This window comes from Garra rufa, chromosome 9 (genome assembly GCF_049309525.1).
Source record: "Garra rufa chromosome 9, GarRuf1.0, whole genome shotgun sequence".
Taxonomy (NCBI): Eukaryota; Metazoa; Chordata; class Actinopteri; order Cypriniformes; family Cyprinidae; genus Garra; species Garra rufa.
In genome coordinates this window covers 34,086,952-34,114,483 of record NC_133369.1, presented here as the reverse complement: position 1 = coordinate 34,114,483, position 27,532 = coordinate 34,086,952, and the positions used below count along the sequence as shown (strand labels likewise).

At 41.0% G+C, this 27,532-nt stretch overlaps 1 protein-coding gene across 1 annotated transcript in view; it reads right to left on the bottom strand.

Annotated features, from left to right (window-relative positions):
• adcy2a (adenylate cyclase 2a) overlaps positions 1 to 27,532 on the bottom strand; it is a 296,259-nt gene that overhangs the window by 30,159 nt on the left and 238,568 nt on the right. Inside the window, 5 exon segments of the mRNA XM_073847836.1 lie at positions 3,971 to 4,052; positions 4,731 to 4,858; positions 5,048 to 5,159; positions 6,846 to 6,994; positions 13,750 to 13,899. Of these exon segments, the coding sequence (XP_073703937.1) occupies positions 3,971 to 4,052; positions 4,731 to 4,858; positions 5,048 to 5,159; positions 6,846 to 6,994; positions 13,750 to 13,899 (621 nt within the window).

Below are 27,532 nucleotides of genomic sequence, written 5' to 3'. Positions count from 1 at the left end.
CCCCGACCCAAGGTCGTGTTGGACCAGGCGCCTCCAGCGTCTTCCTGATTTAAAAGACAGGAAGAGGAAGGGGTCAAGTCTCGCCAGAGCCGGACCAGCCCCCAAGATGTCTCTCTTCAGCCTCCAAACACCCCGTTCTGTTCCGGGTTCAGAGCGCTGCATGTTTTCAAACAAAATGGCTGTAACTCACGGGCCCTTTCTGTCAGCGCCCTTACAGCTTACCGCTGTGATAGCGGAAAAAATAAAAAACAAACATTTTCAAAAAGAGAGCAAATTTCCTCTTCCAGAGTTGTTAAGCGGCACCCAACCGCTCAAATCAATGCAACCCCTCAACACACGGGCCGAGGCTTGGAAAGCCATCCCCGGGGTGTCAAAATGGGTTATGGGCATAATAGAACGAGGTTATACACTTCAGTTCGCTCGAAGACCACCCCGCTTTCAGGGAGTGGTCTCCACCTCAGTTCACAGCAAAAACATAGAGGTTTTGCGTACAGAGGTGAGGAATTTGCTTGGCAAAAGGTGCCGTGGAAACGGTTCCCCCAGCACAGAGCGAATCAGGCTTTTACAGCCGCTACTTCCTCGTCCCAAAAAAGGATGGCGGTCTGAGACCCATCCTCGACCTCAGACGTTTGAATTGCGCCCTCATGAGACGGCCATTCAAAATGCTCACGCTAAAACAGATCCTTTCGCAAATACGCACAAAGGACTGGTTTTGCTCGCTGGATCTGAAAGATGCATACTTTCACATCCAGATTGCCCCCCACCACAGGCAATTCTTGAGATTTGCCTTCGAGGGAGTGGCTTATCAATATACAGTCCTTCCGTTCGGACTGTCTCTAGCTCCTCGCACATTTACGAAGTGCATGGACGCGGCTCTTTCCCCCCTGAGGCAGAAGGGAATCCGCGTCTTGAACTACCTCGACGACTGGCTCATCCTGGCCCAGTCAGAGAACGAGCTAATACATCACAGATCCGTGATCCTCAGCCACTTGCAGTGCCTAGGACTCAGGGTCAATTTTGCCAAGAGCGCTCTGTCTCCCAGCCAACGTATTGCGTTCCTGGGAGCAGTTTTCGACTCCATTCAAATGAAGGCAACGGTTGCGCCGCAGCGAGCTCAGGCCATCCGAAAGCTCGCAGCCTCCTTCAAAATCGGAGCCCTCCGCCCTCTCAAAGCTTTTCAGAAGATGCTGGGTCTTATGGCTTCAGCATCTCCGGTACTCCAGCTGGGCCTACTTCAAATGCGCCCTCTGCAGTACTGGTTGAAACCGAAAGTTCCTCCTCAGGCCTGGCATCTAGGACGCCTGCGCATCAAGGTAGATCAGACCTGTGTCACAGCTCTGACTCCTTGGAAGAGTCTTTCTTGGATGGAACAGGGCGTTCCCCTGGACATGGCGTGCAGAAGGAAGATGGTCTCGACAGATGCGTCCAACTCAGGTTGGGGAGCTCTGTGCGATGGCCAGCCGGCATTCGGCCAGTGGTCGAAAGCCGAAAAACGCCTTCACATCAACTGCCTAGAAATGCTAGCAGTGTGTTTAGGCCTCCATACACTTCTGCCAGTCTTAAAGGGACACCACGTCTTAGTCCGCTCGGACAACATGACGGTGGTGTCGTACATAAATCACCAGGGAGGTCTTTCGTCGAGACGCCTTTTCACATTAGTGGAACGTCTCTTACGATGGGCTCAGCTCAACTTTCGCTCGCTCAGAGCAACTCATGTGGCTGGCAGGCTGAATCAAGGAGCAGACATGCTGTCTCGGAGCAACGTCTCCTCAGACGAATGGATGCTTCATCCCCAGACGATTCAGGAAATATGGGCGGTCTTTGGCAAGGCTCAGGTAGACCTTTTCACCTCAAAAGACAATTGTCATTGCCCAATTTATTTTTCAAAGGAGCAGGATGCATTGGCCCACGACTGGCCCAATCTCCTGTTATATGCTTTTCCCCCGATCGCCCTGATACCACACGTAGTCAGGCGGGTCAGGGAACAGAGACTCAAAATCCTGCTAGTGGCCCCCTTCTGGCAGAACCAACATTGGTTCCCAGATCTCCACCGGCTGCTGTCATCAGCACCGTGGCCTGTTCCGTTGAGACGAGATCTCTTAACGCAGGCGAACAAAACACTTTGGCACCCCCAACCGGAACTGTGGGCGCTGCACGTCTGGTCTCTCGACGGGAGCCTTTAGATCTCCCCGAGACCGTTTTAAATACTATTTCTGAGGCCAGAGCACCCTCTACCAGGCGACTCTATGGACTCAAGTAGTCTGTCTTTTCCGCCTGGTGTTCCACCCACGGTGCAGACCCGAGTTTGTGTGACATATCATTGATTTTGTCATTTCTTCAGGAGCTGTTGGACAAGGGACGTTCTCCCTCCACGCTCAGGGTTTATGTGGCGGCCATAGCGGCATTTCATGTCCCTATGGACGGTCAGTCTGTGGGAAAGAACGATCTGATCATTCGCTTTCTGAAGGGGTCGAGAAGGCTCAACCCTCCTCGCCCCGTCACAGTTCCTACTTGGGACCTACCCACAGTACTGAGAGCTCTGAAGAGCCCTCCATTTGAGCCGCTGCAGTCTGTTGACCTTCGACCTCTAACGCTAAAAACTGCCCTGCTGCTAGCATTGGCATCAGTCAAGCGTATGGGCGACCTACAGGCTCTATCCATAAACCCTGTATGCCTGGAAGTCGGGCCAAATGACTCTAAAGTCATCCTGAAGCCGAGATGCGGCTATATACCTAAAAGTCTCTCAACACCATTTAGAGACCAGGTTATCTCTCTCTTGGCACTTCCCCCCTCGGAGCAAGACCAAGGCTTTAATCCCCTCTGCCCCGTGAGAGCATTGAGGTGTTATTTGGAGCGTTCGGCTTCTTTTAGGAAGTCAGAACAGCTCTTTGTGTGTTTTGGAGGCTGCAACAAGGGGTTATCGGTCACAAAACATAGACTATCCAAGTGGATAGTGGAAGCTATAATGCTGGCTTACTCTTCTTTGGGTCTGCCATGTCCCATGGGGGTAAGAGCCCATTCGACTAGAGGCGTCGCCTCGTCATGGGCCCGGTCCAGCGGAGTATCCATTGCAGAAATATGTGCGGCGGCAGGCTGGGCCTCACCGTCCACATTTGCTAGGTTTTATAATCTAGATGTCCCTGTCTTGCAGACTAGGGTCCTTTCCGCATGAGGAATTCTGTTACCAGTATTGCTATGTATGCACTTGGCCTCTGGGAGTTTCCAAGTGTATAGTTTTTCCTTGGAACGGAATGTTCATTAGGTTATCCTGATTGAGCAAATTGGCTCCTACTAGCCCATTCTGTGCTAGGGCCATACAGTCGTTCCTCTACCTTAGCAACGGCGGGATTGTACTGGTTCCCCATAAGCGTCTTACGACGCAGTACGAGTGTAGTATCGACAGGGAACATACTCGGTTACTTTCGTAACCTCGGTTCCCTGAGATACGGGAACGAGTACTGCGTTGCTTGCCGTTGCTAAGTAGCTGCACGACTCAGTCGTCGCTTCAGTCGAAGAACCTGAGATCCTGTGGCAAAATGCACGCTTATATAGCCGAATTCTCCGCCCCTTTTGGCGCGTTCGGGCGCGAATCATTGCCACAGGCTCGTGCAGCTCCGCTGCCGAGCCATTGGTTTGTTTTCATCTCACTGCACAAACCAATGGTCGTGCAGTTACACTGCGTTATTGAAATACTTCAGTCTCAGGAGAAAAAGGAGCTTTTTCCCCATAAGCGTCTTACGACGCAGTACTCGTTCCCGTATCTCAGGGAACCGAAGTTACGAAAGTAACCGAGTACGTTTTCTTGCAATCTTTTAACAGGAATTCACAGCATATTTTCCAACACCACAATTTGCCAGCAACTACTAATAGAGAGATTTTCATTCTTCTAGGCTTCTGCAGAACAGGCAGAGATAAGAGAAAGACAGCTTTCTCATCTAGACTCAGCACCAGTCATTTTCCACAGTCTGACCTCTGAGGCCTCTGACTCATTATCAGGATGGCCAGGTATCATGTCCTTCACAGCAGCACTGGGCCGAGACCAATCAGCCCCTCTGCGCAGAGGATTATAGAACTGGAATAGAAGCTTTGCTGCTGGACTGACTCTGCCTACATTCTATCACAGAAATAGAGCAAGTGCTCACACAGTTTGCTTAAATCCTGGTCTGTTTATTGTATAATAAAATGCTTTTAATTTTATGCAAATTGAAGTTACACGTAAATAGAAACAGAATGATGATTTTAATTATACATGTTGTAATCTCCTGTGGTAATGTGCAATAAAGCCAGGTGTTCACAGTTTTGTTCTTTAGAGACAAAGCGTGAACAGGTTTGCAGAATATAATAATTATAAAACTAGGACAGATGTTTTCAAGCTAATCAGAGGCAAAAATCTTTTAGCTAAGATCTAAAAGAAACAACAGATGCATTGTTGAGTTGTGTTTAAATGTAGAGTTTGAGAGATGTTTAGACTGGTGGTTCTAAGTTGGTTTTGCTTCACAACCCAGATTGTAGACCTCAAATACAACAATTGTTCATTTTTTTTAAATGAAACCAAACTGACTTTTGGACTTTTGTGGTAAACATACTGCAACATCAGAAGTAAGATTTACCAGCCAATTTACAGGATCAAATATTATTATTATTATTATTATTTAGTATTATTAGTATAAATTCGTATTAAAAATACCAGCTAAGAACCACTGATAGCAGACATGTAGGGCTGAACTTACTTAATAGCTTCACACATGTCAAGTCCCATCTTCACACAGTTTTTGGCATGATTTGGCAAGGACTCTGGGAGGCCAGATACACAGTAATAACAGTCCCCTAAAATTTTTATTCTCATACATTCATTTTCCTGAAAAACACAGAAACAGTCAAGAATGTCAACAGCCAGAAAACATGCTGATAAAAGTGAAATTATCTACAATATTTTATATACAAAAATATTATTGTATATAAAATGATATACAATATAATATAGTAGACTCTTAGCTTTATATCAATAAAGTACATGTCAGTCACTGGATTACGAGATTCAGTTTACCTTGGCAATCTGATCAAATTTGCCAAATAGCTCATTCAACATATGCACCAGCTCTCCAGGTGAGCAATCACTGGCCAAGCGGGTAAATCCAACAATATCAGCATACAAAATACTGTAAGAGAAAATAAAAATTAAATCAACTTTTTTATGCATTGACCACTGTTTAATTGCTTCAGGATTATTTTATTTCCCATGCAACAGAACAACAGATTAATGCTAATGGCAAAGCTCCCCTCAGATCATGACAGAATGAACCACAGCAAGAAAAGGACCCTCAGAATGTTGTGTTTCTCAAGCTCTCTGCATGTCTAAACGTGTGGCACATTGGATGGCATAATTATTGTGTATTCTTTTAAATCTCTGACCTTTTCATTTCAGTGCATTACACACACATAAACAATTTCTTGCTAACATTGCTGTCTCGCAGGGAATAAAAGCTTAAGTAACAAGCAAAAATCTTGACACTACAAAATATTATGCTAAATAAGAAAGTCCATTAAAAACTGTGAGACACTGAAACTTGAAGGATATGTTACTTCATCTGAAGTTTTAGTGGGGCAAATAAATTTGTTTAGTCACAAACAGTCCAAATGGGAGCTTGTCTGCTCTTTGTTCTGCACTGCAAAATGGCAAGAGTCAAAAGAGCTCAAAACCTACATACATTTTTATTAACCTCCCTACTAGACATGTCCCAGGATCCAGTAATATGATATATCACGATAATGAATATGCATGATATTGCTACCGTGGGCACTTCAAAATACCATGAATAAATATTCATTATGCATTATTCAGATTTTGTGAATGCATTTTAATTATACTTTTCCTGTCAACTGGTTAAAATACACAACACCAAAGAGTCATGCGCAACATAGATGAGAAGTGCACGGTGGAACAGGAAAAGAGAACACACTGAATGAACATGCACACTGAGGCTGATGATACATGGAGCAACTTTTTGAGAAATTTTGCCAAGCAACTATTTTTGAGCAATGTTGCTTGGGCACTTTCCCATTGAGAATGGGTAACAAATTTCTATCTGGACACTTTAGATCGGTCGTGGGCCCTGTGTTTCACCTGGTTGCCCGTTGACCGGAACATTGCCCAAAGCTGCCTGGTAACATTGTTAAAAAAGTTGCCCAGTGTATCATCTGCCACACTCTCTGACAGCAGATGGCGCAGATGGAACAGCAGAAATGCAACCGTTACCCCAGTAACCCATAAACAAAACAGCTGGGCTACTTCCTCTTTCTGAACAGTATTCAAACAGTTATTTAGATTTTTGTCTACATCGTGCCCTAGATAATGTTTGAAAATGTTCAACATTTAATAGCACGCTAAATAGTAACTATTATTTAACGGACCTGAGGTAATATAAACTAACAGTTGTTAGCTTTAACAAAGAAAAATACCCTGTGTAACAAAAGTAGCTATTGCTCAGTGTTAATTCATAAACTAAGGTTAACTAATAAGACCTTATTGTAAAATGTTACCTATTATTCTTTATAATTCTTTTGCACTTTGATCTTTTTTGTGCATTGCTTTATTGTATTGAAATGTTTAGTTCTTTTTATTATAAGGAAAAAGTTATTAAACTTGTGATGCTGTATAATGACAACCCTTTTTTGCAACTTATTTCAATAACGCGATAATACTGTATACCATGATAAAAGCTTTGGCAATTATCGCAGCATGAAAAATGTATACCGTCACATGCCTACCCATCAAAATCCCCCACCCCCCACCCTGCGCAACACCTGTGGAAGAATTTTTTTTTTTAATAATACTGTCAACACACCTGACATTGATGTGACGTTGTACATATAAATTATGGAAGTTGTTTGTGTTTTCCACCTGACCAAACTTCGGCCCCTGTAGTCTCTGTATGATTTCAGCTTTCATCACTCGGGCAATGTGAGCAGGAAGCAGAGACAGCAACAGACGTTCCTGTAGAAAAAACATACCACAGCAGGGACTAATATATCTCATACACACACTTGTCTAGCTTGTCTCTTTGATATGTGAAGCAGATATTTGAGTCTGAAAAAAAATCTTATATTGCATGCTAAATGCTAAAGTTAGCATTTTTAGTTATATATTTAGTTAGCTATGAGGTACCTCAATAGGTTTTAGAATTTTGGAAATTTGATGTTTGCCTGGTGAATACAACACATCTACAGTGGTGTGAAAAGGTGTTACCCCCCTTCCTGATTTTTTTTATTTTTTTTTGCATGTTTGTCACACTTTAATGTTTCAGATCATCAAACAAATTTAAATATTAATCAAAGATAACACAAGTAAACACAACATGTAGTTTTTGAATGAAGTTTTCTATTATGAAGGGAAAACAAAATCCAAACAAACATGGCCCTGTGTGAAAAAGTGTTTGCCTAAACTTAATAACTGGTTGGGCCACCCTTAGCAGCAACAACTGCAATCAAGCGTTTGCGATAACTTGCAATGAGTCTGTTACAGCGCTGTGCAGGAATTATGGCCCACTCATCTTGGCAGAATTGTTGTAATTCAGCCACATTGGAGGGTTTTCGAGCATGAACCGCCTTTTTAAGGTCATGCCACAGCATCTCAATAGGATTCAGGTCACTTTGACTAGGCCACTCCAAAGTCTTCATTTTGTTTTTCTTCAGCCATTCAGAGGTGGATTTGCTGGTGTGTTTTGGATCATTGTCCTGCTGCAGAACCCAAGTTCGCTTCAGCTTGAGGTCACAAACAGATGGCCGGACATTGTCCTTCAGGATTTTTTTAGTAGACAGCAGATGTTACATGTATCCTTGTGTTTGTATCTGTTCTGATTTGGTTTCTACCTTTGTCTCCCCCTGTCAGTTTGTTATCATTTGGTTTAGCCCTCGTTATTGTTGTATCCCCGTCACCTGAGTTTAATTATTAGTTCCACACATAAGTCTGTCTCTGTTCTCAGTCCCCTGTCGGTCATTAATGTTGATTTAGTTTAAGTGTGTGGATGTTCCTGTTTGTTTCTCATGAAGAGTCCTATTAAAAGTATTTGTCGTTTGATGTTCGTCTCACGTCTCATCGAAACCAGCACGATACCCTAACAGAATGACCGACCTAAACATGACGGCTGGGGGACGGCTGTGGAGTTTGCGGCAGGGCGGACGAGAGTTGGAACGGTATGTGGCAGATTTCATTGAGCTGTACCATCTGGTGAGCTAGCCCGATACCACTCTCGGCATTGTGTTTCTGTCGGGGCTGGACAGGGATACTATCCGATGCGATATCCCTGATCACGATTTCCCGTTTGTCGAATTGGTCAATTTCATTCTTTATTTAAACTGCTCTAATTTCGAGGTAGAACAAATGGAGAATGCTAATCACACGCATCGTCCAGCCCCCTCAGAAACACGCCACATCGCGCCAGCTCACCCGAAGCCAAGAACTGCGACATACCAGTCCAACATCTCAAACCGCCTGCCACGCCCCAAACGTCCTGAGATCATCCAAAGCTCCATAGTCGCCCTCAGCCCAGTACCGCCGGTGGCCGCACAGTCTGCACGTAAGGTGGCTGCAATGCCCGAATCTGCACGCAAGATGGCTGCAATGCCCAAGTCTGCACGCAAGATGGCTAACGCCTAAATCCGCACGCAAGATGGCGGCAACGCCTGAGTCTGCACGCAGGAAGGCTGCAACGCCCGAGTCAGTATGCAATATGGCTGCTACGCCCGAATCTGTATGCAAGATGGCTGTTACGCCCAAGTCTGTATGCAAGATGGCTGCAACGCCCGAGTCTGTGTGCAAGATGGCTGCAACGCCAGTGTCAGCATACAAGATGGCCGCCGTTCCGGAGTTCCTGGCCGAGATGGCCTTCGTTCCTTAGTTCCCGGCCAAGATGGCCGCCGTTCCTGATTTCCCAGCCAAGATGGCCTCTGTTCCTGATTTCCCGGCCAAGATGGCCACTGTTCCTGGTTTCCAGGCCGAGATGGCCTTCGTTCCTGAGTTCCCGGCCGAGATGGCCTTCGTTCCTGAGTTCCCGGCCGAGATGGCTTTCGTTCCTGATTTCCCGGCCAAGATGGCCGCCGTTCCTGATTTCCAGGCCGAAATGACTGCCAAACCTGAGTCTCCGGGCAAGATGGAGATTATTAACATTATGGACATGGCACTCCCAAGGGAGTTTACGGCCCCAATCCTCTCTCCTGGATCTCCACTGGTCCTGTCCAGCCTTCCTGAACCCCCGCTGGTCCCGTCCAGCCTTCCTGAAACCCCGCTGGTCCCGTCCAGTCTTACTGAAACCCCGCTGGTTCCATCCAGCCTTCCTGAACTTCCGCTGGTTCCGCCCAGCCTTCCAGTATCCGTGCCTCCAGAGCCTGCTCCTCAAGAGCGCCGTCCAGAGCCCGCTCCTCAAGAGCGCCGTCCAGAGCCCGCTCCTCAAGAGCGCCGTCCAGAGCCCGCTCCTCAAGAGCGCTGTCCAGAGCCCGCTCCTCAAGAGCGCCCTCCAGTGTCCGCGCCCCCAGAGCGCCCTCCAGTGTCCGCGGCTCCTGCGCGCCTTCCAGAGCCCTCTCCTCAAGAGCCAGCGCGCCCTCCAGAGCCGGCGTCACCTCTAGTATGCTCTTCCGTGATCTTCTGGGCAGGCTACACCCTGGATTTCCCCAAGAAAATTTTGGGGGGGGGGGCTACCCCGCTGATCCACCATGGCCACCTGAACTGTTTGCTCGGCCATGGCCTCCTGAGCCCTCAGATCTGCCATGGCCACCTGGACTGTTTGCTCGGCCATGGCCTCCTGAGCCCCCAGATCTGCCATGGCCACCTGAACTGTTTACTCGGCCATGGCCTCCTGAGCCCCCAGATCTGCCATGGCCACCTGGACTGTTTGCTCGGCCATGGCCCCATGAGCCCTCAGATCTACCATGGCCACCTAGACTGTTTACCCGGCCATGGCCTCCAGAACTGTCTCCCAGGCCATGGCTTCCTGAACTCCCTGACCCGCCATGGCCTCCAGAACTGTCTCCCCGGCCATGGCTTCCTGAACTCCCTGACCCGCCATGGCCTCCAGAACTGTCTCCCCGGCCATGGCTTCCTGAACTCCCTGACCCGCCATGGCCTCCAGGATTGTCTCTCCGGCCATGGCTTCCTGAACTCCATGACCCGCCATGGCCTCCTGATCTGACTGTCCGGCCATGGCCTCCTGATCCGCCATGGCTCCCTGATCCGCCCTGGAGGCTTTCCCAGAACGCCAAGCTCCTGTCCAGTAGCGGCCTCCAGGGCGCCCGCCCTCCCTCCCCGGTGTTTCTGTCACAGCGCGAGACGCGCCTACCGGGAGGGGGGAGTAATGTTACATGTATCCTTGTGTTTGTATCTGTTCTGATTTGGTTTCTCCCTTTGTCGCCCCCTGTCAGTTTGTTATCATTTGGTTTAGCCCTCGATATTGTTGTATCCCCGTCACCTGAGTTTAATTATTAGTTCCCTTTATAAGTCTGTCTCTGTTCTCAGTCCCCTGTCGGTCATTAATGTTGATTTAGTTTAAGTGTGTGGATGTTCCTGTTTGTTTCTCATGAAGAGTCCTATTAAAAGTATTTGTCGTTTGAACTTCGTCTCACGTCTCATCGAACCAGCACGATACCCTAACAGCAGAATTCATGGTTCCATTTATCACAGCAAGTCTTCCAGGTCCAGAAGCAGCAAAACAGCCCCAGACCATCACACTACCACCATATTTTACTGTTGGTATGATGTTCTTTTTCTGAAATGCTGTGTTACTTTTACGCCAGATGTAATGGGACACACACCTTCCAAAAAGTTCAACTTTTGTCTCGTCAGTCCACAGAGTATTTTCCCAAAAGTCTTGGGGATCATCAAAACTGAGACGAGCCTTTATGTTCTTTTTGCTCAGCAGCAGTTTTCGCCTTGGAACTCTGCCATGCAGGCCATTTTTGCCCAGTGTTTTCGCCTTTTGTGGATAATGGCTCTCACTGTGGTTCGCTGGAGTCCCTAAGCTTTAGAAATGGCTTTATAACCTGTTCAAGACTGATAGATCTCAATTACTTTCTTTCTCATTTGTTCCTGAATTTCTTTGGATCTCAACATGATGTGTAGCTTTTGAGGATCTTTTGGTCTACTTCACTTTGTCAGGCAAGCCCTATTTAAGTGATTTCTTGATTGCGGGTTTGGATTTTTTTTACCTTCATAATAAAAATCTTAATATTTATTTTGGTAAATCTTACTTCTGATGTTGCAGTATGTTTACCACAAAAGTCCAAAAGTCAGTTTGGTTTCATTTAAAAAAAAATGAACAATTGTTGTATTTGAGGTCTACAATATGGGTTGTGAAGCAAAACCAACTTAGAACCACCAGTCTAAACATCTCTCAAACTCTACATTTAAACACAACTCAACAATGCATCTGTTGTTTCTTTTAGATCTTAGCTAAAAGATTTTTGCCTCTGATTAGCTTGAAAATATTAATATTTAAATTTGTTTGATGATCTGAAACATTAAAGTGTACACCACTGTATAATAAATGGGAAACTCTTTTACTTTTACAATGTAGCAATAAAAAATTATATTAAGCAAGACCAACAAACCTGCAGGTGGTTATTCTACATTTAAGCATCACAGAAAATTCCTGCTGCACATTAGTTCTGCTTTATTAGCCTTCCCTTACCAGAGCTCTTCAAGAAAATTATACCTTAGCTCACATTTTTCACAGGAGATGTGAAAATCCATGAGTCAAAGGCATCTGTAATGTGATATTTTTCTGGGATTGATATAAATGGGTTACAGTGGACTTTTTTGAAAAAGTAAATCTAAGATTACCAAATTCAATTTGAGATTTTATATGATTTCCCCACTAGGCATAAAGTGTGAATGAGTTTAATTAGATATAACAGGGATGGTCTGGAGGGTCATTATGAAAGCTTATGATAGCTTGACTCTGTGCTACACGCGAGAGAAGGTTAATTGCCCAGTAGGTCTGGTACATTTCCCCTAATCAGCCATAATGAACTTATAAAAATCATTTTTAAATCCTGATAATTTTATTAGCATCTACATAAAAGCCATATACATCCATTTACACTGTGACAAATGCATCATTATCCTTTTTCCCACTGATTAATGTGCTATACAATTAATCTAGGATCTACTGCAATAAAGCAGCAGCAGAAAACTGTGCAATGTTGCAGTGGTAGCTGAGACCACTGAGCTGTGGAAAGCACAATTCATCACCCGCAGCCTGAGAGGATATTCTTAAGAGGTTAATCTAGAGAAGAGCAGAGAGGCATTGTTTGACCTCTCACAGAGCATATACATTTACATTTACATTTATTCATTTAGCAGACGCTTTTATCCAAAGCGACTTACAATTGGGAATACAACAAATAATTCATCCTAAGGAGGCAGATCGACATAGGAAGTGCTCAAAAGTACCATATGTCAGGCGTTGTCAGATGAGTACGGGCTAGAAAGGGAAGATCAGGAAAGAGAGGAGAATTTTTTTTTTTTTTTTTTTTTTTTCAGATAGTCAGATAGTGTCGAAAAAGATGGGTTTTCAGCAGTCGCTTGAAGACAGTAATGGAGTCAGCGTTTCGGATGGGGGTGGGAAGATCATTCCACCAGGCAGGGACATTGAAGGAGAATGTTTTGGAAAGTGATTTCATGCCTCTCTGTGGTGGTACAATAAGGCGTCTTTCACTAGAGGATCTCAGACTTCTGGAGGGAGTGTAGATGCGTAGTAGTGAATGGAGGTAGGCCGGTGGCTGTCCTATAGGCCAGCATCAGTATAGTCTGATGGAAGACAGGCAATATGCCAGCAGCAGCCTTTAGACTTCACAGAGACAGCAGTAGTCTTCAGTCACACCATCTGTTTTTGTGGCCCTGTCTAAACTGGGAGCTGAGAACCAGCATCACAGAAGCGTCCTGGTTTCCACTCATTAGCAACTGGGCCGAGAAGAGGAGTCTGTAAAGGTCTGCAGTATCTCAAAAGGGACCCACTGATAGCTTAATGTCAATCTTATGGAAAAGTAATTATGGCTGAGAGTCTAGGCAACAAATTCAATAACACTGCTTCCTTTATAGGCATGATATGATAAAATAACTGATAAAAGCTGTGTGAATCCTGTTGAATGATTTTAAGTTACTTTGTTACTGCAAATTGCTGTCAGTGTCAACAACCCTTTGATTTCTGTATCGGCAGTCTTCTCTCAAATCTTACATTTGTAAGTAATTTTACATTACACTTGTGGCATAGACATGACCTTAAAAACTTCTTAAACTTCATTACCAACTAAAAAACTGTCAAAAAAAACAAAAAAAACAATTCTCATTCACACTTCTGATTCACTTGACAAAAGAAGCCATATTAAAGAAATTTCCATGAAATAAAATACAGTGTACTATCATATTTTTAAAGACATTTTTTTAAATGTGCATTTAGATTAAATAAACATTAGGTTAGGTGATATGTTTTAGGAGGCTGAAGAAATATTATTTTTATACTAATCTAATCCAGTTCTGTCATTCTTTCAGCAAACCGGCACATAACACATAATTTTCCCGGTGTTCCAGGCCTAGACCCAATTTACTCCTTAATTCACCAATGTTAACTCACCATGAGCATTCAGTGTATTGCCAAAAGAAAACATGGAATATCTCAGTTCTTTCAACTCCAGCCACAGAGCAGCTGACAGATCATGACTTCAGAACTGATAGAAAGTAAAGCAAGATTTATACTGAACCTGCTGTCGCTTCTCAAACTCCAGTTTGATGGGTGATTTTATACAGTTGCAGGTGTCTTGATATGTCTGCTTTAGCGCCAGTTCCATCAGGTGCTTGTGGTATGCTCCTGCCAGGTTCCCACATATGAAAATTATGATATTTGCCAGGATCTAGAGAAATAAAACAAATAAAAGCAAACATTAAATGATATATTGGATTATACTAAAAGAATTTACAAAAAAGCACACTATTTTTGTGGCTAAGTTGTGACACATAAGGAACTACTTTATAGGAAAGGTCAGTTTTTTTTCTTGATTTTGCTTTATATATTTTCACATTTAATTCAATTTAATTAAAATTAAAATACATTATTATTTATTAAATTGTTATGCTGATGAAGTAATTTGTATTTTTAAAAAATGTTAAAACAAAACAGATACAATTATTACAAATGTATATGAAAAAAAGATTAAATAATAATAAAGAAAAAGATTAAATAAAAGCAATGATATTTCACAATAACCATGCCCTTTTGAACAGTGAAGCAGGATTGTGCAAGGAATCAATTTCCAGCTCAAAAATATTTCATTGATACCAGCTTATGTATAGAGCACTTATCATCCACAGTACGGCTCCTTCAGTTTTCCATTTCAGCTTCAAAAAGCTCTTGGAGAATGATTTTTGACAAGAGCTCTGCTAACCCAATCAAATGTTCAGCAGGGAGGGGAATTTGGTTATTGTAGTCAGTATTAGCAGCAGACAAAAGTGCTTAAGTCCCCAATTCCTAATATTTGTTTTTACACCTATTTCTTCTCACTTCTCTTTCACTCTCCGTTGTTCAATTACCTGCCCAGTGTTGAAGAGCTGTGTCCCTGATTACTTCCTGTCTTTCAGCTAAGTCCTTTGGTTCCCCATTTTTTTAAAGCTCACTATTCAACATACTATTCAACATTTGGATAAAAACAGTGCATCAAAGGCTTGGCTCCATGAGATATTTCTTAAATGCTCTTGGGAATCCATTTCATTTAGGTCTCTGTGGAAAGAGTCTCAAACTCTTCTTGGCTATCACACTTTGAACTATGAAAACTTCAGTCGCTGACATGGATGGAATGAAAGTGAAGAGTCATTCACAGTGACAGAAAGCACAACAACAAGTTTCATACAAAGCTGACTCATGAAAACAGAACATTTTGTGACTTTCATTATTACAATTCTACTCAGGCCCAGTTGTAGGATTGCATGACTGATGGGCTTGTCACAAGAGGGCATTACAGTGGTTGGTCAGATTTCAGGATTTATAGGTGTTTGGCTTAATTCAAAAGCAATTTTTGGCATTATCATCATGATTCACTTTGATTAGTAATTGCATTTTATTAGTTTTAAATAAAATACATTAAAATATATTTTAATGCTTCCTCCAATGTGTCTTGCAAGATAATTATTTATTAGTGATTTCAAAGGAACATTAAATGTATGTACAGTTGAAGTCACCACTGTAAGATAATCATTTAAAAAAGGCATTTTGTTTTTATTTAGTACAGCCGTTTAAAAAAAAAAGCTATTTCACATAACAGATGTTTACATACAGACCAAAGGACTAAATAATAACCGAATTCACACATACACACACACAATACGTTGAGTTCAAATGATTACATGATTGATTCTTTACTCTTAAAACTGGCTATCAAGGCTATTAATATCTTACAGTATCTACAAGGTGTGTGTAAACTTATGACTTGAACATGTAAGAAAGGCCATGTATGTGTCGCAAATAAAGTCAAAATTAAATGAAAAGTGTCTATTGCGGCATTAAATTTAGATCAGCGCATATGGTGCATTATATTTCCTTTTAAGCGCTTAAAGTTTTAACAACGTTTCATGTTATAACCAATCACACACGATTCTGTTAATTTTACACAATTCTGTTAACACAATGGCTAGTCAGAGGTTTTTAGATGAGTCATCACTGAGTTTTGGTCAGTGCGTATGCTCACTGACTGAATTCTGCACTTTGGCCAGTTCTCTCATAAGAAAAAACAAAGGGCTGATGTAGCTAATGCAATGTAAATAAGAGAATCATTCATCATACACTGCAGACAGCATCACATATTATAACTGGAGCTTTTTTTAGACTGAAGTCATTGATTTGTTATTTGCTAATGTAAATGTTTTTTTGCTCGCCGTATAATTTGTTTTGGTGTTTGAATAACGGTGGACAAGCAGCTTTTATAATTAATTTTTTATTAAATGTGATCTGGTTAAACACTAATTCAGTCTTACTAAAATATGTTCTGACATAACATGGTACTTGCCTAAAAAAGTATAATGTGTGTAGTTATTAGATTACATTAGAGTTACAGTGGTTTGAGCATATCTGACTAGGAACTAGAGCGCAATTAAAGAGCTGTTGTGCTTATGTGATTGTCGATGACTGTCTTGATAAGTGAGTAAGCTTCGGAAAATTCGCTTATAAAAAGAACATGAATGCTTTTTAATATTTTTAATAATTAAGCCGTTTTAATATATTGTAACACGATGACTCTGGGAAGCGTTGAAGATCCACGTGCAAGCTTTATTGAACAGATCATGGTCAGACAGGCAGGGTCAATATCCAAACAGACAGTAACACGAAGGCAAGACAAAAGCGTAATCCAGAAATCAGGCGTGGGTCAAATCCAATTGAGCAGTCCAAAGTAGCAAAATAACAAAACAGTGAAACAAGGAAAAACTATGGCTAAGAAACAAAACTATGGCAATGAAACAAAACTATGACTAAGAAACAAAACCGTGGCAAAACAAGAACAAGGCAAGAAAATCAGAGAAACGCTTAGTAGAGTCCGCAATAGCAAATCAATACTTCGCAAGGCCTGTTTGGTTTAGGCCCTGCTTAAATGTTTGACAAACAAGAAGTTACCACAGAGGCAGCAGAGGGAGCAGCAACAGTCAGTGTGAGTAAGGGCTCCCTCTGCTGGCCTGGCGTTCAGACGAGGCATGGCGTGGCTCTGGTATAGGGACCGTGGATTGGCTTGGCTCTGGAGTGGCGGCCATCTTGGCCAGGGACTCTGGCATGGCGGCCATCTTGGCCAGGGACTCTGGCATGGCAGCCATCTTGGCAACAGTCTCTGGAAGGGCGGCCATCTTGTGAGTTGGCTCTGGAAGGGCGGCCTTCTTGTGAGCTGGCTCTGGAAGGGCGGCCATCTTGTGAGTTGGCTCTGGAAGGGCGGCCATCTTGTGAGCTGGCTCTGGGATGGCATCCATCTTGTGAACAGGCTTTGAGATGGCAGCCATCTTGTAAGCAGACTCTGGAATGGTGGGCATGACAGGTGTAGACTCTGGAGCAGCCGCCATCTTGTGAACAGGCTTAGGGATGGCAGCCATCTTGTGAGCATATTCTGGAGCGGCGGCCATCTTGTGAACAGGCTCTGGGATGGCAGCCATCTTGGGTGCAGAATTTGCGTGAGTAGGCCCTGGAGCGGCAGGCTTGGCGTGAGCAGGCCCTGGAGCGGCAGGCTTGGCGTGAGCAGGCCCTGGAGCGGCAGGCTTGGCGTGAGAAGGCTTTGAAGCAGCAGACATGACATGAGCAGGCCCTGAAGCAGCAGACATGACATGAGCAGGCCCTGAAGCAGCAGACATGACGTGAGCAGGCCCTGAAGCAGCAGACATGACGTGAGCAGGCCCTGAAGCAGCAGACATGACGTGAGCAGGCCCTGAAGCAGCAGACATGACGTGAGCAGGCCCTGAAGCAGCAGACATGACGTGAGCAGGCCCTGAAGCAGCCGACATGACGTGAGCAGGCTTTGAAGCATCAGGCATGACGTGAGCAGGCCCTGAAGCAGTAGACATGACATGAGCAGGCCCTGGAGCAGCAGACATGATGTGGGCTGGCTGTGGCTTGGCAGACGTGACATGAACAATACCAGACATGACGGTGGGGACATGAAAGCACTGTTGTGTTGTGGGTACTGTGGGGTGGCAGGGTTCTTCATCCACAACCCCCACAGTAAACGAGGAACCACTCAAACGAAGTGCAAAATCAATATATTGTTCAAGAGTCCAGTGCGGTGTGTGGCGTGGCATCAAATGAGAAATAGCATTAGATAGTCCAAAACGGAAAATGTCCTTTAGTGCTACATCATTAAATTCTACTAGATGACACAGTTCGCAAAAGTCCACAACATATTCTTCAATAGGCCGTTTACCTTGGTTTAGGCTGAGGAGGCATGATACCGGGTCCATTATGATCTGTGTCCAAAAGCCTCTGGATCTTTGGTAGGCGAAGTATTTCTGTACCACAATGACTCTGGGAAGCGTTGAAGATCCACGTGCAAGCTTTATTGAACAGATCATGGTCAGACAGGCAGGGTCAATATCCAAACAGACAGTAACACGAAGGCAAGACAAAAGCGTAATCCAGAAATCAGGCGTGGGTCAAATCCAATTGAGCAGTCCAAAGTAGCAAAATAACAAAACAGTGAAACAAGGAAAAACTATGGCTAAGAAACAAAACCGTGGCAAAACAAGAACAAAACAAGAAAAGAAAATCAGAGAAACGCTTAGTAGAGTCCGCAATAGCAAATCAATACTTCGCAAGGCCTGTTTGGTTTAGGCCCTGCTTAAATGGTTGACAAACAGGAAGTTACCACAGAGGCAGCAGAGGGAGCAGCAACAGTCAGTGTGAGTAAGGGCTCCCTCTGCTGGCCTGGCGTTACATATATCTTCTCAAAGGACACTACTACAGAAAAGAAACCTATATATTTATATATAAACTTATATACTTATATTTTAGAGCAGTCAATGTGCAGCTTGTATAGCAGTATAGATTTACTGTCCTCTGAAAAATAGCTGGCAACAAAAAGAAAAAGAAAAAGAAGTAGATGGTCAGCTTGTCAGCGCTCAGACCATACGCCGCACACTGCAACAAGTCGGTTTGCACAGACGTTGTCCCAGAAGGAAGCCTCTTCTGAAGCTGGCTCACAAGAAAGCCCACAAACAGTTTGCTGAAGACAACCTGTCCAAGAGCATGACTTACTGGAACCATGTCGTGTGGTCTGATGAGACTATAAGATAAACTTGTGTGGCTTAGACGGTGTCCTGCATGTGTGGCGATGCCCTGGTAAGGAGTACCAAGAAAACTGTGTCTTGCCTACAGTCAAGCATGGTGGTGGTAGCATCATGGTCTGGGGCTACATGAGTGCTGCAGGTACTGGGGAGCTGCAGTACATTGAGGGAAACATGGATTCCATTATGTACTGTACATTCTGAAGCAGAACACGATGCCTTCCCTCCAGAAACTAGGCTGAACGGCAGTTTTCCAACATAATAACGATCCCAAACACACCCCCAAGATGAAAACTGCCTTGTGGAGGAAGCTGAAGGTAAAGGTGATGGGGTGGCCAAGTATGTCTCCAGACCTGAACCCTATACGCCTTATTCAGCCCGCCGCCATTTTGAATCGAAAACGAGGCTGTGAGGGATAGCAGTCCAGCAGCGCCCACTGTGGCATATTGTTGCGTACCGGGACGTAGATTGTTTAGTCATAAAAATAAAGAGAAAATATAATTTCACTAATTTCCACAGGAGAAAGAACTTCAGAAAATGTGTATTATTAAAGTTAGACAGGACATAGGACCTAACTTTCAGGTAACAATATTGCATTCATTTAAGAAAATGACTGTGGAAACTAGCCGGTTGGCTAATTGCTAATTTATAATGTGAGCATGTTTATCTTCCTTTAAAAGTTTACGCAGAGCTAAAATGTTATGTTTTACTACAACAACTAAACTAAATATCTACATTTTGTATAGATTACAAAGAACACAAGAGTGTGCTCAACGTTTTACTCAGGATTGTTTTTCAAAAACACTGACTGGAATTAGGAAGCTTAAGGAGGGTTCAGCTCCGTCTGTGTGTACCTGGACTCAAAGACCTCACGAAAAGAAAACCTTGCGATCGTAAATGAAAAAGATATTATTTTTAAATGACGTTTTAAAAATTAACATGCTTAATAGTTTGTGTTAAGAGCCTGCAGTTAGATCGTAAGCCTCTTTCAGACAACATGTTAAGTCATACAAAAAACAGTGGGTAGAAAGTTTATTTTTATGCAAAGCGATCAAAAGATAACATTTATTAATTAGTTTGCCGTGTAGAGTTTGGGGTCAACCCCTTTTAAAATCGCAAAATGATATTCAGAACATTATTTTTTGTTTCTGTTTTGCTTTAGACAAGGAAAACGTCATGTTTATCGTAATTTCATAATAAAGGTCGGTAAGATGCTTATGACCTAGCTGCAGACTCTTAACACAAACCATTAAGCATTTTAATCTATATAACATCATTTGAAAAACTCTGTATAAGCGTTTAAAGGAAGATAAACATGCTCACATTAGAAATTAGCAGTCTTTCCACAGTCATTTTCTTAAATAAATGCAATATTGTTACCTGAAAGTTAGGTTATATGTCCTGTCGAACAATCCACGTTTTCTGGAGTTCTTTGTCCTGTGGAAAAATGTGAAATGACGTATTATTTTACGGTTATACAATCTACATCCCGGTACGCAACAATACGCCACTGTGGGCGCTGCTGGACTGCTATCCCTCACAGCCTCGTTTTCGATTCAAAATGGCGGCTGGCTGAATAAGGCGTATTAAGCACCTGTGGAGTATCCTCAAGCGTAAGGTGGAGAAGCACCATGTGTCTAATGTCCAGCAGCTCCGTGGGGAGTGGAAGAGGACCCCAGCAACAACCTGTGCAGCTCTGGTCAATTCCATGCCCAGGATGATTAAGACAGTACCAGATAACAATGGTGCTAACACAATATATTGACACTTTGGACAAGTTCACTTAGGGTGTACTCACTGTTGTTGCAAGGTATTTTGACAATAATGGCTGAATGTTGAGTAATTTTCAGGGGACAATAATTCTATACTGGTATTCAAGCTGCACATTGACTACTCCAAGTTATATATCAAAGTTCTATTTCTACAGTATTGTCCCTTGAGAAGATATACTAAAATGTTTGCTTAAATGTGAGGGGTGTACTCACTTTTGTGACATACTGTATATCTGCATGGAATTAAACAAAAATGTTTTTACTCCTGTTACACAATGTCCTGGTTAAAAATATTGCATTACTGACTTATTTTTCACTTTTTTTATCAATCAAGCCAATGCCAATAAATGTATGAATTGAATTTAATGGAATAACGGAAATAGATTCAAGATTTCAACAGTGGCTAACCACAGCAAGAAACTGTAAAACACATTCGAGAGGAGTTTTATCATAAAACATAGTGATGTCCAGATATTATCAGCAGGTACGTAAGAAGGCCAGTCAGCTGTAGTAAATAAAAAGTGGTAGAATTAATTTGTAAAAGATGTACAACATTCATCAGCAGTCTTTGAATAAATCATGGATGATTCATTGCTTTCAGAGAGGCAGTAAATCTTATTATTCTGACATGAGTGGGATTATATACAGAAAAGATTTAGCTTTCTGACTGATGGATTAAGCATTTACCTCTTTGTATGCTTAGATATCAATGTGATTTGAAATGCAAAAGTTCGCCTGTGTTTTAAAACAAAAAAATGAGTGTTTTTAAAGAATCAATTACTCCACTTGATGATAAACTGAAAGCTGATAACAAAACAGCTATTTATCAACACAGCAAACTGCAAATACAGATGTCACACTTAAAACTATATATCATAAAGGTTTAACATATACTTTTAAAAAGGATATTTCAGTTATCACAAATCTCACAACTTCACTTATAATAAAATTAAATTACTAATAAAAATTTTAACAAACAAATAAACAAAAACTGTTCCTTAAACAAACATTTCCTTAAAATCTTTTTTTATGTTCAGACTAGGTTAAAAACAAATTCTATGCAAATCTAATTTGTTACACACAATCAGGCAAAATTCTAACAGTATGTTTAAAAAAAAGTTAAAACTAGATTTTTACGTGTAAATATGCTCTCCTCTCTTCATAGTTTACAAGCAAATATAATTCATAAAGTCACTATTTTAATTGGAAAATTTCTATAATAATCTAATTAAAGGAAGTAAAATAAAATTTCTTTACTATGTTTATTGTTTATTGTTTTCCCTCATCAACAATACTGCTTTTGTTAAGTTGAGAGTCCAAATGATGGAAGGAAGGAAGTCCAAAAATAGCACAAAAGTGTATAAAACATAAACATAACAAACTCAGGTAATCAATAGTCAAGAATGCAATTAACCAGCATGCTATGCATAAACAATATCCAACAATGAACAGATTGAACTAAAAGCTTAAATGCACATGGTACTGAACTTAAAAATGAACAGATGTGAATAACTTAATGAATAACCATAGCAACTAATGACTGGCGGGAAAATAGAACAAAGAAAAACAGATAATGGAAATACAAACTAAGAAATCATTCCAATAAAGATGTGATTTTCATTTATTAAAACCTGTATAAACATTTATTTTTACATTACATTTACGTTTACGTTTAGTTTAGTTTAGCAGATGGTTTTATCCAAAGCAACTTACAAATGAGAACAATAGAAGTGATCAAAAACCTGTGTTTATGCATTAACTGGTAGCTGGTTATATACTCTTTGAAAAGGCTGTAATCTTTATATATAAATTAAATGAAAAATAAACTTATTTATTATAAGTGAGACCAACTCAGTGGTAATAATCCAAAAGACAGCGTTTATTCATCTACCTGTTTGTCAGTAAAACGCTATAATCAGATTATCCCAGCCAGCATGTGGGAATATGCTTAGAGTGGATTTTGAAACTCATTAAAATGACTAATTTAGAAGCAGCTGCTAAAGGTCATGAGTATTGAATTTTTATGGCCTCACAGCACGATATACACTAGTGCTGTTGTAAAATGTGAATAGTGTTTAAGTGCATTAGATTTACACAAACCGATACAGTATTTGTTTTGTAAGATGCCTTTTGTAAGAAGCTCCTGAATCTAATCCATAACACAAGAAAGTAATAGGCACTGTTACTTCCTAAAGCTTTCCTAACACCTTTTTAAAAGAAATCAATGAACAACTCTGAGGTCATACCTCAATTTTCACAGCACACTAAAGCTGTGGCTTACAATCTTTTCTTCTGGAATCTAGTCACACACATACAGATTGTGCTTAATCCTGAAAAGCTCATGGATTTCTGCCTGAGGCTCATTAAGCACTGCCTCTTCACAGAAGTTTACACAGACACATACAATTTCAAGAAATGTAAAAATCTGAAAGACGACAAACTTACAGAGAGAATTCAAAAGGTCACAGACATGCTGCATGCCTCCAGAAGAAAGAAAATATCTCAGCAAACATTCATAAATGATTGCTCTCGTATTGCAGATGATATCTACAGGAAAACTGAATTGCTTGGATGTTGCTCTTTCAAAGATCAATGAAGTTCTCCTATATGATATTAAAAAGTTGTAAAATGTGAGTGTGAATCATGTTAAGACTTTAGATGCTTTGGATTGTCTTTCACTTAATATGGTTTTGCAAGATGTTACAGCTTGTAGGGACAGTTCTTAAAATCGGGACTAGCTCCTTAATTGGACCCATAAGACATGCAAGTAAAAGGCACTGTTAATTCCTAAAGCTTTCCAAATTTAAACAAAATGAATGAATAATTTTTACAGCACACTAAAGCTGTGTTTTACAATCTTTCCTTTTGGAATCTACAGAAGAATCTTATTAGAGATGTTTGAGTTCACAGGTAGACCTTTGATTCTTGGTTAGAGTTTTGCAGATCTAAGAAAAAAGAAAAACAGAGAAACCAGGCACTGCGTTTGCTCTCCTTTTAATCTCAGGAGAAACATTTCAGAATCTTATTTGTGATTTTGGTTTGGTAATCTGAAGAAGCACAGGTTGCAGCATTCTACGGACAGCCCAGCTTTCATTCCTTATGTTAAATAATCTGGACAAGCAGAACTTCATGAAAGCAAAGTTTAATGACTTCTACAAGGTGGTCAGAATTTTGTGTACACTTCCCAAGTGTGAGCGTGTCATTCTGAAGAGCGCATTAGCATTAAATCATTGTATTTGCATTTTACCCACTGGGCTCGGAGAGAGGATGTATTTCTTTTCCAGCTGGTTTTAGCTGCATGAGAAGCAAATGTATTCAAAGTAGAATTATGGATGGATGGATGGATGGAGGGAGGGAGGGAGGGATGGACAGATGTAGACATATCTTCCTGGACTCACTGTTTATACAGTATGAATAATGTACATGTATTTACAGGTATAATATTTATAGGTATAAACACATGCATGCAACAACTAATTCAGATCCTAGATAGATAGATGGATAGATAAAACGTGAAGCATAAAATGTGAAGCAGGTCAAATTAAAAAGTGCAAATTAGTTTTACTTGTTAATCCTTATTGTGTGGGTGGTAAACAGCTGTCAGTTGTTGCTACATAAACCGATTACCAACAATCGGTTGCATCGGTGGCCAAGATTATAATTAGTATTGTGAGCATTGCATTTGCATAATGTAATGACTTGCACCTAAAGTTGTAATGATTGTACGTTTATATTCAGAGTATAAAGGTGAGAAGGAATGAAACTAGCTGGTGTGCTATTTATAGCATGGTAAAATACTGTTACTAAATTCATAAAATGGCAGGCTGTTTGAATATCTCCCTGAATCAGAGCTTAGATTTGTGGGATGAGTGTGTGGCATCATCTGATTTTTATTATTTTTTATTTGTTTGACAAAAATGTTTGATCAAGTATATTTTATGTCATTGGTTTTTTTTCTTCCTTATACAGTGAACTATGGGATATGTGACACAATAGTAAAAAGTAAATGAATGAATGAGTCAGAGGATTAGACACTGTTTACACATGAATGCGTTAAATTCCTTTTATTAGGTTCAAGCTTGTACCTTGTTCAGCTGCATTGTAAGATGTCATTATAGACCTGGGGTGCTCCTGGAGGGCCGCAGTCCAGCAGAGTTCGACCATCTGAACCAGCTAATCAAGCTCTTCAGAGTCACTAGAAAGTTCCAGGCAAAAGTTTGAAGTATGTTAGAGCTGGCTGGAGCTGGTGTTCTGCAGAACATTGGCCTTCCAGGAGCAGAATTGGACATCCCTGTTATAGACAGAGCAGAAGCAAAATTGATCCCTTTTTCATCACACTGACTCTTAGTTGTTGTATGAGAAACTGTACTGACATCATGCTGATGCTTACATCATCGCCTTATCAACCAATGTATATAATTATATTGACAACACTTTCTGACTGTATTGGTCTAATCGAGTGCAGATGGTCAATCTTAAAGACTTCTCCTAAAAATGCAGAGCTTTAATGTTAAAATCAATTCATATACAAGACAAAGAATAAAATTATTTTTCATCAACACTCATATTGACCCAAATAAACAATCACCTAAGTGGTAATGATTTTTATAAAAAATACTTTTGAGTATAGGCATAAGATGAAGTTGTGTCCATTCTGTGCTAAAGTGTAGGTCAAAGATTTTCAGTCAAGTTATTCATCAGGTAGCACTCTATATTGTACATTGAGTTGTACATTTCTTCATTTCACAGTGAAGTGTTTTACCTAGAGACACAGCAGTGATACAGGAACTCTATTCAACTATTCAATCTATTTAAGGTCCTTTGAAAGCCTAAAGGAATTATATACATAATAATAATATTTTTAATATAACTGACGTAACTAAAAATGCCTGTGACAACAACATACCTAAGTGCAGAATTATTTACTGGCTCAACACATAACATGATTGATAGTTAATTCATAAATCCAGTTTAAGGATTATTCTAAGGTTTAAAACTGTTAAGACAGACAGGAAAGCTGTGGAATTGCATTAGGTGCTACTCGACACATTAACAACAACTATAAAACTAATCTGAGGACTATAATCAGATTAGAGTGCTTAGTGGGGTCATGAATTGAGGAATCAAATTTCTTTGTTTTTTTTACAAGTTTATTTTACTACAAAACAAATTTTAATTTTATTGTAGAACTCACTACGCAGACACAGATCAATGCCTATGTATCTACCCAATTTCTAGACCGATTCATTCTTGCAAGAAGCAGTGATTGTTGTATTATTCCTGTGATTTTATTACTTTACTGTTACTATATTACAGCTTAGTGAGTTCATCACATTATAAATATATGACTGCAAAATTGTACCTATACACATATGGAAGCAGAAAAGATTCATGAATAATTCACGCAAAAGACACGATGCACACATGCGTGTCCCAATTCACGTGCACGAAAAAAATATATATATATTCACAAAAAAAATTCACGTGCAAAAATAAAAGTATAAATTCATAAAATACGTTTCACAAATTGCAAAACACAATTCACAGATTTACAACTGTGTACAACAATTTTGAATGTCTAAAAATCACGAGTGTATCACGGACTGTGAGTGTGTGAATAGCCTTTTTTGCATGTGTATTTTTTAAATTTGCGTGTGTGTTTTTGAGACTCTCCTGGCAGCGAACTCCACCCACGTGGATCACTCGTACACTTTAGCCAATCAGATTTGAGCCTGGTGATCGACCAATCATAACCCGCTGTGGGCGTGTCTACCTTACATTACTGCTATGAAAACAGATAGTGTTGCCAAAGATGCTGTCTTGTGTTAGCCACAATGTCCTGTATATTGGCCAAAATGAAGAAAGAATTCTGTTCATTGCCATGTTTTTGTTTAACAACATTGGGTGGCCCCTGCCCAGTCTAGCTCCCACTTAGCACTGACCCTGCCTTTATTATTATAGCTTTATGTAATGATGAATAGACCTCACAAGAACTCAGTGTATGAATAACGGTGTGTTTGTACTAACCATTTGTGCAACTGGATGCAGTGTTTAATTAAAACACTAATCATTTTCCTTGCATTTTTCAGGATTTAACACTTTGGAACAACATCTGGATGACCGTTACAGACCTCTTCATTCACATTAATCTTTATCTCTTTTATGTACTTTGCCTTTATTCATTATTTTTTTATGTAATCAACATTCATTTACTTTTATTAAATATTATATTATTGTGATTAACCATGTTTAATTTTATGTTGAGCAGTGATGTAAGAATCTTTGAGATTACAAATAAAATATTTTAAAATCATTTTAGGAAGATTTTAGTCAAAACGACAGAAAAATGATGTAGAACGCCTACTGATACGGTTTAATGGCTTATTAGGTTTGACCAACAGGTGGCGCTGTTATCAAATCGATGTGGTGTGTTTAGTGTGAGGTGACAAAGGCACACTCAAAGTTTGGTGTCTTTATGTCAAAGCTTTGCAGAGATAAAGCCTCAGAATCATTTTGGCATCAAGCCTAAAATTTGTAGAGGCACTGTATCTATCAACATGGAATCCACAACTTTTTGTCAGCACAGTCTGAAGATGATCTGACTCGATTTTGGTGAAAATCGGATTAACGGTCTAGGACTAGTTCGAAAAAGTAGGTTTTCAACATAAATCAAAATGGCGGACAGGAAGTTTGACCAACTGTGGCATATTTGGTATCTATGTTGTCGGCATGACCCAAGGAATATTTCTTTACACTAGGCTAATGCTGTCTACAGTTATTAGCATTTTTGGACAATTTATAATTGATAGTTAATGAATGGTTTATTACTCTTGACCAATAAGTGGCGCTGTTACCAAATTGATGTGGTGTAATCAGTGTGAGGTGATAATGCCACATACAAAATTTGGTGCAAATATCTCAAAGCTTTGCAGAGATACAGCTTCAGATGCGCTTTGGCATCTTTTCAGCA